General features: G+C 38.2%; 1 protein-coding gene across 1 annotated transcript in view; it reads left to right on the plus strand.

Annotated features, from left to right (window-relative positions):
* CSMD1 (CUB and Sushi multiple domains 1) overlaps positions 1-18022 on the plus strand; it is a 1768974-nt gene that overhangs the window by 1223947 nt on the left and 527005 nt on the right. The window contains exon 12 of the mRNA XM_064294928.1: positions 705-808. Within this exon, the coding sequence (XP_064150998.1) occupies positions 705-808 (104 nt within the window). The remainder of the gene's footprint in view (positions 1-704; positions 809-18022) is intronic.

Raw genomic sequence — 18022 nt, forward strand, 5'->3', positions numbered from 1 at the left:
AGAGTGTCTTCATATTCAAGTTAGAGGGGCGACTAAGGGCCATAGTCTATGGGGTTCCTCTAGTCTCTATCAGACCAGTAAGTCTGGTCCTTTTTTTTTTTTAATAGACTAGCCTTATTTAGATGTCCTGATATTAGTCATCATGCTGAAGTGTTCTTTACGGGAAAACTTCTAGGGTTCGTAAATCTAAAAGGAAAGAATAACTTCCTAACCTCAGAAGGTCTTTTCCATATGTTAACAGGGGTCATTACACAGAATCTGCATAAGCAACTTTAAAAGGATTTATAGTTGTGTGTTCTACTTCGTGTGTTGTCCTCACAATTTATCTCATTAACTATAATCGGCATTTTTTTTTGTCTAAATTGGTTTATCTTTACATTATCCCAAACACTGTAAATGTTAAAATAAATATTTCGATAGATATTTGACTTAAAGCATAACAGATGTTGAACTTCATTTTAGAACTGATAGTGAATATCTTAGAGTGAGTAATAACAATTTTGAGTTCATAAAATCCGGTAACTGAAGGTTCGCAATGTATGCAATTATCTCTATGGCTACTTAAAGCATCTTATACAGTCTCGAGGAGCGTTTGAAATACACTGGAGTTCAGAAGCAAAAGTTAATACTACAACTGAATATTTGCAATACTTAATGTCAAGACCAGTTTCTGTCATACTGAATTTTCTGTGCCTTCTCTTTAGGTCATCAAGCTTGCCTTTGAAGAGTTTGAACTGGAACGAGGATATGATACCCTCACAGTAGGGGATGCTGGGAAAGTGGGTGACACCAGGACAGTCCTATATGTGTAAGTATGTAATTTAGCTTATGTTCTATTCTAAAACATTCAAAGAGGTGTGCAAAATAGAAGTATGCAGAGATTATGACGTCAACTTTCAGCTCTGACTCAGATATTTAATAAATGTCATAGATGGGTAATTTAATGGTTTCCAAACGTAATTTCACAAGGCAGTTAATTTAAGATTGTGTTTTATCCATATCAACTGCATGTGTTTATGGCAAAAAATTAGAACATACAAAGAAGTAGAAAGAGGAAACTATAAGTTTCTCAATTCATCACTTCCTTTTCAGCCCCTCTCTTTCTACTCTCCTGTGGTATTACCAGTTTTTTGGAAGTACGGGTGTTTTCTACGATAATGTCTTTATCTTTTCCACTGACCCTGTACTTTACCAAGCATGATGTCCTTCTCCAGGGACTGATCCCTCCTGACAATGTGTCCAAAGTATGTAAGACATAGTCTCGCCATCCTTGCTTCTAAGGAGCATTGCAGCTGTATTTCTTCCAAGACAGATTTGTTTGTTCTGCAGGCAGTCCATGGTATATTCACTATTCTTCACCAACACCACAGTCTGAACGCATCATCCTTCTGTCTTCTATTTTGGAATCCAACTTTCACATGCATATAAGGCAATTAATTGGCAAGACCACGTCTGTGGTCAGACTCACCTTCGTTATCAAAGTGTCATCTTTGCTTTTTAAAACTTTTAAGAGATCTTTTGAAGCAAATTTGCCCAATATGATAGGATTTTGATTTCTTGACTGCTGCTTCCATGAATGCTGATTTTTGATCCAAGTAGAATGAAAGTGTTGACAACTTCAATTTTTTTCCACCATTTATCATATCTTTGAGTTATGGGTTAATTATAGCATCATCTTATTAACAATAAAATTGAGGTTTAGGTAGACTAAAGAAATTACTAAAATTCACAAAACTAGTATATGATGAAGCAGGTATTCAAACTCAATGATTCTTCTCTACTGCATGGTTTAAAGTCAGGAAATGTGTGTGTCACAGTTATATGCTTTCACCATACCTATTCAATCTGTATGCTGAGCAAATAATCCAAGAAGGTGGACTATATGAAGAAAAACGGGGCATCAGGATTGGAGGAAGACTCATTAACAACCTGCATGATGCAGATGACACAACCTTGCTTGTTGGAAGTGAAGAGAACTTGAAGCACTTACTGATGAAGATCACAGACCACAGCCCTCAGTATGGATTACACCTCAACATAAGGAAAACAGAAATCCTCACAACTGGACCAATAAGCAACATCATGATAAATGGAGGAAAGACTGAGGTTGTCAAGGATTTCATTTTACTTGGATACACAATCACCAGCCATGGAAGCAGCAGTCAAGAAATCAAAAGACGGATTGCTTTGGGAAAATCTGCTGCAAAAGGCTTCTTTAAAGTGTTGTAAAGCAAAGATGTCATGTTGAGGACTAAGGTGCCCCTGACCCAAGCCATGGTGTTTTCAATTGCCTTCCATGCATGGGAAAGCTAGCCAATGAATAAGGAACACCAAAGAAGAATCAACGCCTTTGAATTGTGGTGTTGCTGAAGAATATTGAATATACCATGGACTGCTGAAAGAACGAAAAAATCTGTCGTGGAAGAAGTACAACCAGAATGTTCCTTAGAAGCAAGGATGGTGAGACTACATCTCACATACTTTGGACATGTTTTCAGGAGGGATCAGTCCCTGGAGTAGGACATCATGCTTGGTAAAGTAGAGGATCAGCGGAAAAGAGGAAAATCCTCAACAAGATGGATTGACACAGTGGCTGCAACGATGGCTCAAGCGTAGCAACAATTGTGGGGATGGCACAGGAACGGGCAGTGTTTTGTTCTGTTGTACATAGGGCTGCTATGAGTTGGAACTGGCTTGATGGCACCTAACAACAACTTCAACAACATAGTAAACTTTATATATATACATATTCATACTTGCTTCATATGCCTTTAGGAAAATTTCTCACAGAGGAATTACAGGGGCAAGAGGTATCTTCATTAAGATTGTTATGCATTTCCAGTTATCCCCCCCAAAACATTTTATCAATTTACTCTTCCACCACAGTACATGAAAGTTCCTATTTCCCCACACCCTCACCAAAATATAAATTTTTTTTTTCACCAAAATGGCAAGTGCCAAATTACTTGGTGAAAATTAAAGTTCTTTATTTTGCTTTATATTACTCTGAGGAACTTTATAAAAATACAACTTGCTACTGCATGGGGCCCAGAAATCTACCTGGTTTGTGCACTTCTCAGATGATTTTCACAGACACTGCATGGTGTCCATCTGTGTTAGTATCTGTGAACACTGAGGGAGTGGTTAGAGGATAACGCTGGGCAGCTGAAGATGGAGTTTCTAGTTTAGACTCTGCTATTTTCTATCTCTGAGACGCTGAGTGAAGTCACTTCACCTCTCTCTAGCTCTGTTTTCATGGTTGTGAAATATGTGTAGTAAACTGTTCCTGCCCGTGGTGGAGAGTGAAATGAAATAATGCATGGAAAGCAGTAGGGGAGCAAAGAAATTTTACCCACACGTAAAATAGCTTTATTATTTCTGTTACATCTGATTCAGGAAAGAATGTCACTAAAATAAATGAGAGTTTTTTTCAATAAATGTGAAATTTAAAAATATAAACATAGCAGAATAATGCCATGTAAAATCCCTTATGTCACCACTAAAGATCTACAGTCTTGCATCCATTTTCTAATGTTATTTGTTGTTAAGAGAGTGATAGCAGACTATGTATTACACGACACGAAGGTTGTCAGAACCTCCTCTCAGTGCTCAAATCTATAAATGAAAAACTAAACAGCCAGCTGAGTCAAACTGAGATGCCCTTCGGGAAACATAATGTAACAATGATCAGCTGGGCATTTAATCAACACCAGTAGATGAAAAGCCTCTAATGTATTTTTTTAGTATACAAAACTACAGAAAAGGAGAAGAACACAGCTGGTTTCTTTGAATAAAAAGGTAATTTTATACCATAAATCAACAAAGATGTTTTAGTATTTATATACCAGATATTATCCTCAGCATGGAGTTTATAATCTAATTGGAGAAATGACAGAAACACAGGGTAGTTCAAATACCAGACAGTATATAGAATCACAGAATCTCATGATATATTTTTCAAATGAATTATGAGTTTAAAAAAAACTCCTTTATGGGAGACTGGTATTTACTATTTCAGGTCAAATGTGTTATAGGTTACCTTTTTGAGGATTCCACAGGTGGTGCAAAGGGTTAACACCTAACCGAAGGGTTGGAAGTTTGAGTTCACTCAGAGGTACCTCAGAAGAAAGGCCATTGAAAACCTTACCGAGCACAGTTCTGTTCTCACAGACATGGGGTCGCTGTGAGTTGGAATTGACTCAAAGGCAACTTTTTGTTGTTGTTTGTTATGGAATTCTTTTTTTTTTTTTTTAATGGAATTCTAGTCAGACTTTGATTTTCAAAATAAATTCACAAAGTGAAATGACATAATAGGCTCATTCTAAATATGGTTTTAAAAATGCTAATTTCTGTTTATAGATTTTTATTTTCTTAGTTTTCATGGCAAAGAAAGAGAGAGAGAGAGAACAACTGAACATGAGGGTACTTTTTTAATAATCCAGCCTTCCTAAAAGATGGGCAAAGTGACTCAGGTTGTTGCTATAAAATGATGGACTTAAAAGAAAATCAAACATCTTAACAAATCTCTACTGATTTCTTGCCAAAAATATGTATCACTAATTTTCTCTAATTTGCAGAAGACCTGATGGGGAAGATGGCCCTTTTCTGGCTTCCTTCTACCTGTTACAGTTACCTATTAGCAGTTGCCAGTTGGGAAATCGTATCAACATCAGAATATCCTGCAGATTGCAAACACTGGTTACAGTTTTAAATGTCCTCCTCTGTGGAGATGACTAGCCAGCATCAGGGAAACCTGTGAGCAAGTAGTGTGGCCTCTGCACGGCTACATTTGTGCGCTGCTGGGTAAGGAAATGAGTGTTTCCTTATAACCCGATAATCCGTTCTTGTTGAAGCTGCTTTTTACTTCCAGATCCTACCCAAGTCCTTGTGATGGTTGTGACTCTGCCTCTCCCTGCTGCTGTGTGCTGGTCCAGAGCCAAAGGGCAGGATTCTTTGTATGAAGACTGCTAAACCGCCATAAAAAAGTAGACTGTAATAATCGATGGGTGGATGTTTATATACACTTGATAGATCAGGAGTCTCGATCATTAACTATCTTGGTGCTGAGAAGAAAAGCTAGAGCAGTTTATGTTAGGAAAAAATACATAAAGATATCTATTTAAGCAATCTCTAGATAAAACCCCATTTTTTATTATTAGAAATCAAGTGAAGTCATTGGAGTCTTAAAGTCTGGCATCACGTGGTGGAAGTTATTTTTCTTCATGTTACTGTTCCCATAATGGTATTGCTGTAAGCGTGGCAACAGAGGACAGTACAGGTCCCTTCTTGCCTTAAAGTTCAGCCACTTCACAGTGGCTTTTCTTTCTCTGCCTCTTTATTTGGAAGCTTCCTCTCTTGATTTTTTGAAGAACTATTTACTGACTATCTGACATTGGGAAACCCTGGTGGTGTAGTGGTTAAGTGCTACAGCTGCTAACCAAAGGGTCAGCAGTTCAAATCCACCAGGGTGCTCCTTGAAAACTCTGTGGGGCAGTTCTACTCTGTCCTGTAGGGTCGCTATGAGTCGCAATGGACTCGACAGCACTGGGTTTGTTTTTTTTTTTCTTATCTGACATTGTGGTTGGACTCAGGGCCAGACTGTGGGGAACAGGGTATAAATGATGATTTATCCTTGAGGAGCTTCCTATAATAATGTTTCATGCAATGAAATATAATATAAATTATACTTAGAAATAATGATAATATAGCTTTAATTGTGCATATATTGTATACAGTGGAAAGCACAGCATCTTCTAGACATATTTATCTGTAGGTTTTAACTAAAAAGATATTTACTAATAAGCCAAAAACTAAAACCAAACCCAGTGCCGTCAAGTTGATTCCGACTCATAGCGACCCTATAGGACAGAGTAGGACTGCCCCATAGAGTTTCCAAGGAGCGCCTGACGGATTTGAACTGCTAACCCTGTGCTTAGCAGCTATAGCACTTAACCACTACGCCACCAGGGTTTCCGATATTTACTGATAGAACTGGGGAAAAGAAAGAAACGCAGAGCAGCTTTAAACACATGTAAGAGGGTAAAATAATCTCTTAGGTTTCTAAATGTTTGTTTTGGTTTTAGAAAAAAAAGACACCTCTTCTAATTATATTCGGGTTGAATTTGTGGGTTTTTTTTTTTTATAAATGATCTGCTCATAAGATATACACTCTTAATAGGTTGCAAGCATTTAAATATATATATATATATAACTGGTAATACAAAAACACTGATGTGATTTTGTTATCAAAAAAAGTAACGATTAGATAATAGTAGTAAATGACATTTGAACAATGCCTTGAACATTGATATGTTTCTCGAGGTCCTTTTAAGACTTTGAAGAGCTTAAAGGCTCTCAAAAAAAAAAAAAAAAAAAATCAAACCCATTGCCATCAATTCGATTCCGACTTACAGCGATGCTGTAAGACAGGGTAGAACTGTCCCATAAGGTTTTCTAGGAGTGGCTGGTGGATTCAAACTGCTGACCTTTGGCTTAGTATCTGAGCTCTTAACCACTGTGCCACCTGGGCTCCTTAAAGACTGTCAGGAACTCTTAAAAAATATTCGCAAGTGATTTTGGTAATTTTTTTAAACTGTACTTTAGATGAAGGTTTATAGAACTAGCTTCTCATTAAACAGTACATATACTATTTTAAGACATTGGTTACCAACCTCTGAAAATGTCAACCCTCTCCCTTCTCAACCTTGGGTTCCTTATTATCAGCTTTCCTGTCCCCTCCTGCTTTCTAGTCCTTCCCCTGGGCTGGTGTGCCCCTTTAGTCTTGTTTTGTTTTATGGGCCTATCTAATCTTTGGCTGAAGTTTGAACCTCAGGAGTGACTTCATTATTGATCTAAAAGAGTGTCCAGAGGACATACTCTCAGGGTTTCTTCAGTCTCTGTCAGGCCAGTAAGTCTGGTCTTTTTTTGTGAGTTAGAATTTTGTTCTATATTTTTCTTCTGCTCTGTCCTGGACCCTCTATTGTGATCCCTGTCAGAGCAGTCAGTGGTAGTAGCCAGCCACTATCTAGTTGAACTGGACTCAGTCTGGTGGAGGCCATGGTATTTGTGGTCCATTAGTCCATTGGACTAATCTTTCCCTTGTATGCTTTAGTTTTCTTCCTTCTCTCTTGCTCATGAAGGGGTGAGACCAGAGGAATATCTTAGATGGCCACACATAGGCTTTTAAGATCCCAGACACTACTCACCAAACTAGAATGTAGAACACTTTTATAAACTATGTTATGCCAATTGATCTAGATATTCCCTGAGACCATTGTCCCCCCAGTAATCTGGTCCCTCAAGGAGTTTGGATGTGTCTATGGAGAATCCATGGCCTTGCCTTGGACAAATCGCGCTGGCTTCCCCAGTATTGTGTACTGTCTTACCCTTCAGCAAAGTTACCACTTATCTATTGTCTATTTAGTGTTTTTCCATCCCCACTCCTCCCCTCCCTCATAGCCATCAAAGATTGTTTCTTTTCACGTGTAAACCTTTTCATGAGTTTTTATAGTAGTGGTGGTCTCATACAATATTTGTCCATTTGTGATTGACTTATTTCACTCAGCATAATGCCCTCCAGATTTGTCCATGTTGTGAGATGCTTCACAGATTCATCACTGTTTTTTATCCTTGCATAGTACTCCATTGTGTGTGTGTACCATAGTTTGTATATCCAATCATCTGGCGATGGCCATCTAGGTTGTTTCCATTTTTTTGCTATTGTGGACAATGTCTATTTGTGTCTATTTGTGTGATGGCTCTTATTTCTTTAAGATATATTCCTAAGAGTGGGATTGCTGGATCATATGGTATTTCTCTTTCCAGCTTTCTAAGGAAGTGCCATATCATTTTCCAAAATGCTTGTATGATTTTGCATTCCCACCAGCAGTACATAAGAGTTCCAGTCTCCCCACAGCCTCTCCAACATTTGCTTTTGTTTTGTTTTGTTTTATTTGTGCCAGTAATGCCGGGGTGAGATGGTAACTCACTGTGGTTTTTATTTGCATTTCTCTAATGGCTATGGCTAGTGATTGTGAGCATTTACTCATCTGTCTGCTAGACACTTGAATATCTTCTTTGGTGAAGTGCCTGTTCATTTCCTTTACCCATTTTTAAGTTGGATTATTTGTCTTTTTGTTGTAGAGGTGTTAGATTTTCCTGTAGGTTTTAGAGATTAGCTGGTAGGGGACCTCCGCTCCATATCTCTCCTTGCTCTCTGTTCTCCATCGGTTTCTTATTCCATTTGGTGCTTTGTTGAGTTCTCTATCTCTTCATCTGATGCTTAGAGTTCCAGGATTAGTGTTTGTTTTACTTAGTTTTTAGGGTCTTTGCTGTGGCGGGACAGTGTGGTGCTTCTATCTATAGTGCCATGTTGGCTTCATCCCCTAATTTTGGTAATTTTAAGAAAAATTAGAAAGAGGTCCCCTGCTCTACAAACTCCCCATCCTCAAGCCCCAGAAATTCTCAGGTATGAAATATCATCATGATAACATATCCATATGTATGTCTTTTGAAAATTTGACCTACTGATTGCACCATTCTATGTGGACCTCTTTAAAGTGTTAAAAAGCAAAGATATCACCTTGAAGACTAAGGTGCTCCTGACCCAAGCCATGGTGTTTTCAATCGCCTCATATGCATGTGAAAACTGAACAATGAATAAAGAAGACTGATGAAAAACTGACCGCTTTGAATTGTGGTGTTGGCAAAGAATATTGAATATATTGTGGATTGCCAAAAGAATGAGCAAATCTGTCTTAGAAGAAATATATCCAGAATGTTCCTTAGAAGCTAGGATGGTGAAACTTCATCTCACATACTTTGGACACGTTATCAGGAGGGACCAGTCCTTGGAGAAAGACATCGTGCTTGGTAAAGTAAAAGGGTTAGTGAAAAAGAAGAAGACCTTCAATTAGATGGGTTGACACAGGGCTGCAACAATGGGCTCAAGCACAGCAACTATTGCAAACTTGGCACAGGACCGGGCAGTGTTTTATTCTGTTGAACAAAGGGTCTCTATGAGTTGGAACGGACTAAACGGAGCCTAACACCAAGATAAACATAAGAATTTTAAATGTTTGTGTACCAAATTTGCCCAGATTTCTCAATCAGTGTAAAACAGTCTCCCTGTGACTAGACTATGCCCATTTGTAAATGCTGTTTCTAAAATATGCCTTGAATTTAACAATCATAAATTAATCACAGTTGTCTAAACTGAACAGTCAGTTCATTAGGATAACAAGTCATCTCTGAATAACTGGTGGTAAATGCAAAAACCCCCATAGTAAAGGTGATTAGTTTACATGTTTAGTATAGTGTTTGTCATGCAAGGTAAGTTCTTTCAAGTCACCATGTGGTGTGTAACAGGGCTTAGTACCAATTCCACAATATCACATGGGATTGGTCAATGACAGATCTTTTTGGGAGTAACAGACAAGCCCTGAGTGAGCAAGAAAAGAAGGCAGGGCATTCCCAATCTTTATAATTATCATCTGGAGAGGTTTAGCAGTGATGGCCCTTTTCTGCATATAGTATGTGGTCTGTGTTCCTGGCTCCAAGAACTGTGTCAATGGGGGAATAATAAGACAACTTTGCATCAGCAGCATTTAAGTTTGGGGATGCCACCTCTTACAGAGGTGTCTGAGAAAGCAGGCTCACCCGAGGGTCTTGGAAGCCCATGGTAAGCTGTCTTTAGGAGGAGAAGAAGCCATTAATCCCCAGGGAAGTTTTGTCCAAGTGTAACACTGGACTGGGTGGGGGAGGGGGAGGGGGGAGATGGTTCTGCTTCAGCTAATTTTGGATTCAGACAACCTGAATGAGATCCCCAGGCATTTTCCAGCTGTTCTGTGTATTATATCACAAGTATCTTTTCTCACTGTTGGGCTATTTTCCCTAAGGAGCCAAGAAATGCCTGCCTTCTTTATATGTTGTCAAGCACTGTCAAGCTAAGGATCTCTTCTCCACAGTTCATCAGTCCAAAGCATTTATAAGTTTTTATTGGGTGTTTTTGTTATTAAATTAACCTCAGATGCAAAGTTATTCATTTAGTGGGGATAGATGCATTTTAACAAGAATAAGTAAGTGGCATGTACTTAGAATGCAGTAGCCCTGACTCAGTATCTTGTCTTCCAGCCTCAAAGGATTATTGTCAGTAAAGAATAGACTAGTAAATGAAAAAATAGTTTTTAAGAAGGTTAAAAGTACAGCACAAAGAGAAGGTAGTATAATATGATCGTTATTATTTTTGCCTTTAGATTAGAAAACATGCAGAGTTTTGCAATGTTCAGAATCATCTTTGGAAATGGATCTACGAGAAAAGGAAAAGGGTTGAATTGTCATTTACTAGATATGTAAGTGCATTGTATCAGGACAAACTTGTGACCGACAGATAGAAGACAAGGAGAGGATTAACTTACGGTCCCTCAGAGAGCAGGCTGCCTAGCTGATATTTGAACCCATGGCTCCTGTGCCATTCTAAAGAAAGAGTCCTGTACTTGGAATCAGCAATTTATGTTTCAGCCACTGGCTTTGGTACTCAGTTTACAAAAGGCGTGACCTTGTGCACAATACTTTGTGGCTCATGAGAGATATCACCTTGAGATCAAAAAAGGATATAAATTATACCTTCCAGGATGTAATGATCTAAATATTTATTGACCCTAAAATAGGCAAAAATTCAGATATTGAAAAAAATCATTGAGTGATTAAACCAGTTCATGGCATCAAGCGACATTTGCTAGCATGCCATGGTCTTATTGTAAAGTCACTTTGGGGAATGCTGCCCTGTCCCCGTCATGTAAGCCTCTGTGAAGCTCTGGGGCCATATACAGGATATTTGGTTACACTGTCTCTGAGAACAGTGGGTTCCTGGAAATTTATTTCATCCAAGATTAACGTTAAAGTTGTTGACACTCTTTCTTGTAGATTTCTCTCTCTTTGACACACAGGGACATGCACACACACACAACCATATACTTCTGCTCTATATATTTTTAAACTGAAAATTTTATCCAGTTAATTGTAGACTCACATGTAGTTGCAAATAAATAATGCAGAAACTTCTTTTACACTTTGTCCAAATCTTTTTTGCAAATCTGTGATAAAACATCACAACCAATAAAATATCCCTGTCTTGCTCAGGTTTCCTCAGTTTTACTTGTGTTCTTACGCGGGCTCTGTGTCTGTATGAAGTTCTGTACAATTTCATCTCCTGTTTAAATTCGTGTATCCATCACTGAAGTCAAGACACACAACATTTCCAGTATCAAAAGGATCTCTAATGTTGCCCTTTTGTAATCACACCTAGCCCCCTCTCCACTCCTACCAGTCTCTGACACCCGTTCTCCATCTAAATAATTTTGTCATTTCAAAATGTTATATAAATAGAATCATTCAGTGTGTAAACTTTTGTGATTGACTGTTTTCACTGAGCACAATTCCCTAAGGATTGCATGTATCAATAGCTCATATTTTATTGTTGAGTAGTATTCCATGATATGGCTGCACAGTTTGTTTAACCATCCATTCATTGACGGACATATTAGTTGTTTCCCCTTTTGAGTTATTACAGATAAAGCTGTTATGCTTTATACAGTTTTTGGGGGGAATATATGCTTTCATTCATCTTGGTAAAACAACCAGGAGTGTGGTTGTTGAACTGCACATTAATTACATGTTTAGTTTTTTAAAGAAACTACCAAACTTTTCCAAAGTGTTTTCTATCAATGTATAAGTGATGCAGACTCTACACATTCTTGCCAATATTTGGAATTGTCACGTGTGTGTGCGTGTTTGCCATATTGGTAGATATGTGGTAGTATGTCATCGACGTTATAATTTGCCACGCCGTAATAGGTAGCAGCTTCTCGTGTGTTTATTTGCTGTCTGCATATTCTCTTTGGCAAATGCTTGTTCATGTCTCCCCCCCCCCCACCATATCTAATTGAAATGTTTTTGTTTACTGCTTAGTTCCCAGAGTTCTTTATGTGTTCTGGATATTAGTGCTTCTATGAATATTTGGTTAAAAAAAATATTTTTCCCTGTCTGTTGCTTGTCATTTCATCCTATTTATATGGGCTTTCACAGATTTTTTTTTTTTCTTTCACAGAGTAAAGGTATTTATTTTGATGAAGCCCAACTTAATAATTTTTATAGCTTTCTAGTTTTCATGCCAAGTCTGGGAACCCTTTGCCTAGTCCTAGATCCTGAAGATTTCCTCTTTCATGAACATGTTTTTCTATTTTACGGTTTACGCTTAAGCCTATTGTCCATTTTGAGTTAATTTTTGTACAAGTTACAAGATTTAGATCGAGGTTCATTTTTTGCCAATGTATGTCCAGTTGCTCCAGCAGCATTTATTGAAAAGGCCATCCTTCTTTTTGATTGCTTTGAATTCAATTGCTTTTAATTGACTTGAATTACTTTAGCACCTTTGTCAAATACCAGTCGAGCATATTTGTGTGGGTCCAGTTCTGGGTTCTCTGTTGTGTTCTATCGATTGATGTGACTCATCTGCCAATACCGTTCTCTATTTTCTTCTATCGATTAACGTGACTAGCCTGCCCATTACTGTGGTTATACAGTAAGCTAATAGTAGAGTGATTTCTCTTACTTTATTCTTCCCTGTCAAGACTGGTTTAGCTATTTGATGGCCTGTGCCATTACATACATTTTAGAATAATCATTTTTACGTGTATAAAAATTTTGTAAGGGTTTTAACAGGAATTGCGTTACCTACTTACCTACCTACCAGTTGCCATGGAGTTGGTTCTGACTCATGGAGAACCCATGTGCATCAGAGTAAAACTGTGCTCCATAAAGTTTTCAATGGCTGATTTCTCACAAGTAGATCTTCCAACATTTTGTTTAGTAGTAGGGCACCTTAACCATTTGTACTACCCAGAGGCTCCAGAATTGCATTAAAACTATACATAGGAGGTGGCAGAAAAGACAGACACTTCCAGCGACCCCTCTTACAACAAAGACCCCAAAAAACAATTGAAACAAATATACTTATGACAAGCTAGGAGCCCTGAACATCAAAGGCAAAGTTAGAAGACGAACTAAGCGGCAGGGGGAGGAAGAGATGGATCAGATGCGGAGAGAAGTTACCAGACCTGAATTTCCAGGAGCCCTCAAGCACCATTCCCAGGAGCTGCTGAGGCAGGTTTCTTCAGGGAGAAGCAGCCAGTCACACAGCCTGCTCACACCTCCGGAACCAGAGAAGAATGTAGCTCTTGGCAAAAGGTAAGTAATTGCGTATATTTTGCCATGCCCCCTGCCCTCAAGCCAACTTCAGCAGCTGTTGGTTGCCCTGGGCCTGGCATAGGCCCTGTGGAGCACCTAGAGCCATCCTCCCGGCCTTTGAGAAGGGATAAATTTGCAACTGGAGGAAAAGATAATTTGCCAGCTCCACTAACCGGGGGAGCTCAGGACAGGAGTGGCTCCTGTCCAGGCATAAATGGTCCGTGGATGTGAGTGCCTTTCCCCCCGCATGGACCTGTGTGGGCCTATTTCAGGAAAATAGGCTCTTGCTGGCAGATTACAACTGTTTCAGCTGTGCAGTGGAAAGGTGGGTGTTTGATGTTTGACATTGCTTTGCCTATTGAACAGGGTCCTCACCTACCCACATCAGGGACCTAAGGACTGGTGGCTATACTTGGGTAGCTCAGCCACCCACGATAGGGGCCCATGGATAACTGGTACCTCCCACTCCTTACAACAAAATCTTTGGGTGCCCATGGTCCCTCTGCAGAGCCCACGCACCAGAACGCTTTAGGGAACAGAGACGTGTTCTCCTCAGAGACACTTGGGGGTCGGTTCTCAGCCCCCTGCCTTGTTCAGAGCATGACCCCCTGCTGCAACCAGATACTGGTACCTACACCAATCACCCCTGCCCCTCTAAGACTGTAGGACAGAGCCTATACCACACACTTGATGATCACCTACCTGGACACCTGAGGTGAATTCATGCAAGAAAAGCAAATGGACTCCTAGACTGATATACCTGATAACAGCTCTAGCCATCTGGGGACAGGACATCAGAGCTCCAAAGGAGAAAATAATCAAGTTAGCTCACTCAAGCAACCCACTTGGGTATATCAAAACAAAACGAAGCAAGAAGCTATGATACTGTAAGTAAACATAAAATAAACTACTGCAATAACTTATAGATGGCTCGGGGACAACTATCGATATCAAGTCACATAAAGAAACAGGCCATGATTGCCTCCACAAGTTCTCAAAACAAAGAATCCAGGGATGTTCTAGATGAAAGTGCCTTCCTGGAATTACCAGAGGCAGAATACAAAAGATTAATATACAGAACTCTTCAAGACATCAGGAAGGAAATCAGGCAATATGCAGAACAAGCCAAGGAACACACAGATGAAGCAATTGAAGAAATTAAAAAGATTATTCAGGAGCATAATGAAAAATTTAATAAGCTAGAAAAATCCATAGACAGACAGCAATCAGAAATTCAGAAGATTAACAATAAAATTACAGAATTAGGCAACTCAATAGAAAGTCAGAGGAGCAGAACTGAGCAAGTGGAAGGCAGAATTTCTGAACTTGAAGATAAAGCACTTGGCACCAATATATTTGAAGAAAAATCAGATAAAAAATTAAAAAAAAAATGAAGAAACCTTAAGAATCATGTGGGACTCTATCTAGAGAAATAACCTACAAGTGATTGGAGTTCCAGGACAGGGAGGGGTAACAGAAAATACAGAGAGAACTGTTGAAGATTTGTTGGCAGAAAACTTCCCTAATATCATGAAAGATGAGGAGATATCTGTCTAAGATACTTATTGAACTCCACATAACATAGATTTTAAAAGAAAGTCACCAAGACATATTATAATCGAACTTTCCAAAACCAAAGATAAAGAGAGAATTTTAAGAGCAGCTAGGGATAAACAAAAAGTTACCTACAAGGGAGAGTCAGTAAGAATAAGCTCGAACTACTCGGCAGACACCATGTAGTCAAGAAGGCAATGGGATGATGTATATAAAAAATTGAAGGAAAAAAATTGCCAGCCAAGAATCATATATCCAGCAAAACTGTCTCTCAAATAGGTGAAATTAGGGCATTTCCAGATAAACAGAAGTTTAGGGAATTTGTATAAGCCAAACCAAAACTACAAGAAATACTAAAAGGAGTTCTTTGGTTAAAAAATCAGTAATATCAGGTATTAAACCAAGACTAGAACACTGGGCAGAGGAATCAGATGTCAGCCTAGATGGGGAAATCACAAAAATAAATCAAGATAAAATAATGCTCAAGACAGGAAACAGCAATATTATTATGTAAAAGAAGACAACATTAAAACAATGAAGAGGGACTAAGAAATGTAATCATAGATCTTCCATATGGAGAGGAAGACAAGGTGATACAAAGAAATAAAAGTTACGTTTAAATTTAGAAAAATACGGATAAATAATAAGGTAACCACAAAGGAGACAAACTATCCTACTCATCAAAATGAAATTCAAGAAAACAATAGAGACTCAGCAGAAACAAAATAAACAACAAATATGATCAAAAGACAATACATAAAGATAAACTACTCAGCATAAAAAATTAAGTGGGAAAAAGAAACTATCAACAACACACAAAAAAGACATCAAAATGATAGCACTGAATTCATACCTATCCATAATTACACTGAATGTAAATGGACTAAAGGCACCAATAAAGAGACAGAGTGGCAGAATGGATTTAAAAACATGATCCATCTATATGCTGCCTACAAGAGACACACCTTAGACTTAGAGACACAAACAAACTAAAGCTCAAAGAATGGAAAAATATATATATCAAGCAAACAACAATCAAAAAAGAGCAGGAGTGGCAATATAAATTTCTGACAAAATAGACTTTAAAGTTAAATACATCATAAAGGAAAAGGAAGGACACTACATAATGATTAAAGGGACAATACACCAAGAAGATAGAACCATATTAAATATTTATGCACCCAATGACAGGGCTGCGAGATACATAAAACAAACTCTGTCTGCATTGAAAAGCGATATAGAAAGCTCCACAATAATAGCAGGAGACTTCAACACACTACTTTCAGTGAAGGACAGGACATCCAGAAAGAAGCTCAATAAAGACAAGGAAGATCTAAATGCCACAATCAACCAACGTGACCTCGTAGACATATACAGAACACTCCAACCAACAGCAACCAAGTATACTTTCTTTTCTAGTGCACATGGAACATCCTCTAGAATAGACCACATATTAGGTCATAAAGCAAGCCTTAGCAGAACCCAAAACAATGAAATATTACAAACCATCTTCTCTGACCATAGGCCATAAAAATAGAAATTAATAACAGAAAAAGCAGGGAAAGGAAATCAAACACTTGGAAACTGAACAATACCCTACTCAGAAAAGACTGGATTACAGAAGACATTAAGGATGGGATAAAGAAATTCAGAAAATCCAATGAGAATGAAAACGCTTCCTATCAGAACCTTTGGGACACAGGGAAAGCAGTGGTCAGAGGTCCATTTCTATCAATAAATACACACATCCAAAAAGAAGAAAGGGCCAAAATCAAAGATTTATCCCTACAACTTGAACAAATAGAAGGAGAGCAACAAAAGCAACCCTCAGGCACCAGAAGAAAGCAAATAATAAAAATTAGAGCAGAATTAAATGAAATAGAAAACAGAAAAACAATTGGAAGAAGTAACAAGACCAAAAGCTGGTTCTCTGAAAAAAATTAACAAAATTGATAAACCACTGGCCAAACTAACAAAAGAAAAACAGGAGAGTAATCAAATAACCTGAATAAGAAATAAGGTGGGTGATATTACAACAGACCCAACTGAAATTAAAAGAATCATATCAGATTACTATAAAAAATTGTACTCTAACAAATTTGAAAAACGAGAAAAATGGATGAATTCCTAGAAACACACTACCTACCTAAACTAACACAAACAGAGGTAGAACAACTAAATAGACCCATAACAAAAGAAGAGATTGAAAAGGTAATCAAAAAACTCCCAACAACAACAAAAAAAGCCCTGGCCCAGACGGCTTCACTGCAGAGTTCTACCAAACTTTCAGAGAAGAGTTAACACCACTACTACTAAAGGTATTTCAGAGCGTAGAAAAAGATGCAGTACTCCCAAACTCATTCTATGAAGCCAGCATATCCCTGATACCAAAACCAGGTAAAGACACCACAAGAAAGAAAACTACAGACCTATATCCCTCATGAACTCAGATGCAAAAATCCTCAACAAAATTCTAGCCAATAGAATTCAACAACATATCAAAAAAATAATTCACCATGACCAAGTGGGATACATACCAGGTATGCAGGGATGGTTCAACATTAGAAAAATAATTAATGTAATCCATCACATAAATACAACAAAAGACAAGAATCACATGATTTTGTGAATTGATGTAGAGAAGGCATTTGAAAACGTTCAACACCCATTCATGATAAAAACTCTCAGCAAAATAAGAATAGAAGGAAAACTCCTCAGCATAATAAAGGGCATTTATACAAAGCCAAAAGCCAAAATCATCCTGAATGTAGAGAGTCTGCAAGCACTCCCCTTGAGATCAGGAACCAGACAAGGATGCCCTTTAACACTACTCTTATTCAACATTGTGCTGGAAGTCCTAGCCAGAGCAATTAGGCTAGATAAAGAAATAAAGCGCAACCAGATTGGCAAGGAAGAAGTAAAAGTAGCTTTATTTGCAGATGACATGATCTTGTACACAGAAAACCCTAAGGAATCCTCAAGAAAACTACTGAAACTAATGGAAGAGTTCAGCAGAGTATCAGAATACAAGATAAACATACAAAAATCAGTTGGATTCCTCTATACCAACAAAAAGAACATTGAAGAGGAAATCACCAAATAGATACCATTTACAGTGACCCCCAGAAGATAAAATACTTAGGAATAAACATTACCAGAGATGTAAAAGACTTATACAAGGAAAACTACAGACACTTCTGCAAGAAACCAAAAGACCTACACA

The sequence above is a fragment of the Loxodonta africana genome, chromosome 12 (genome assembly GCF_030014295.1).
Source record: "Loxodonta africana isolate mLoxAfr1 chromosome 12, mLoxAfr1.hap2, whole genome shotgun sequence".
NCBI classification, from domain to species: Eukaryota; Metazoa; Chordata; class Mammalia; order Proboscidea; family Elephantidae; genus Loxodonta; species Loxodonta africana.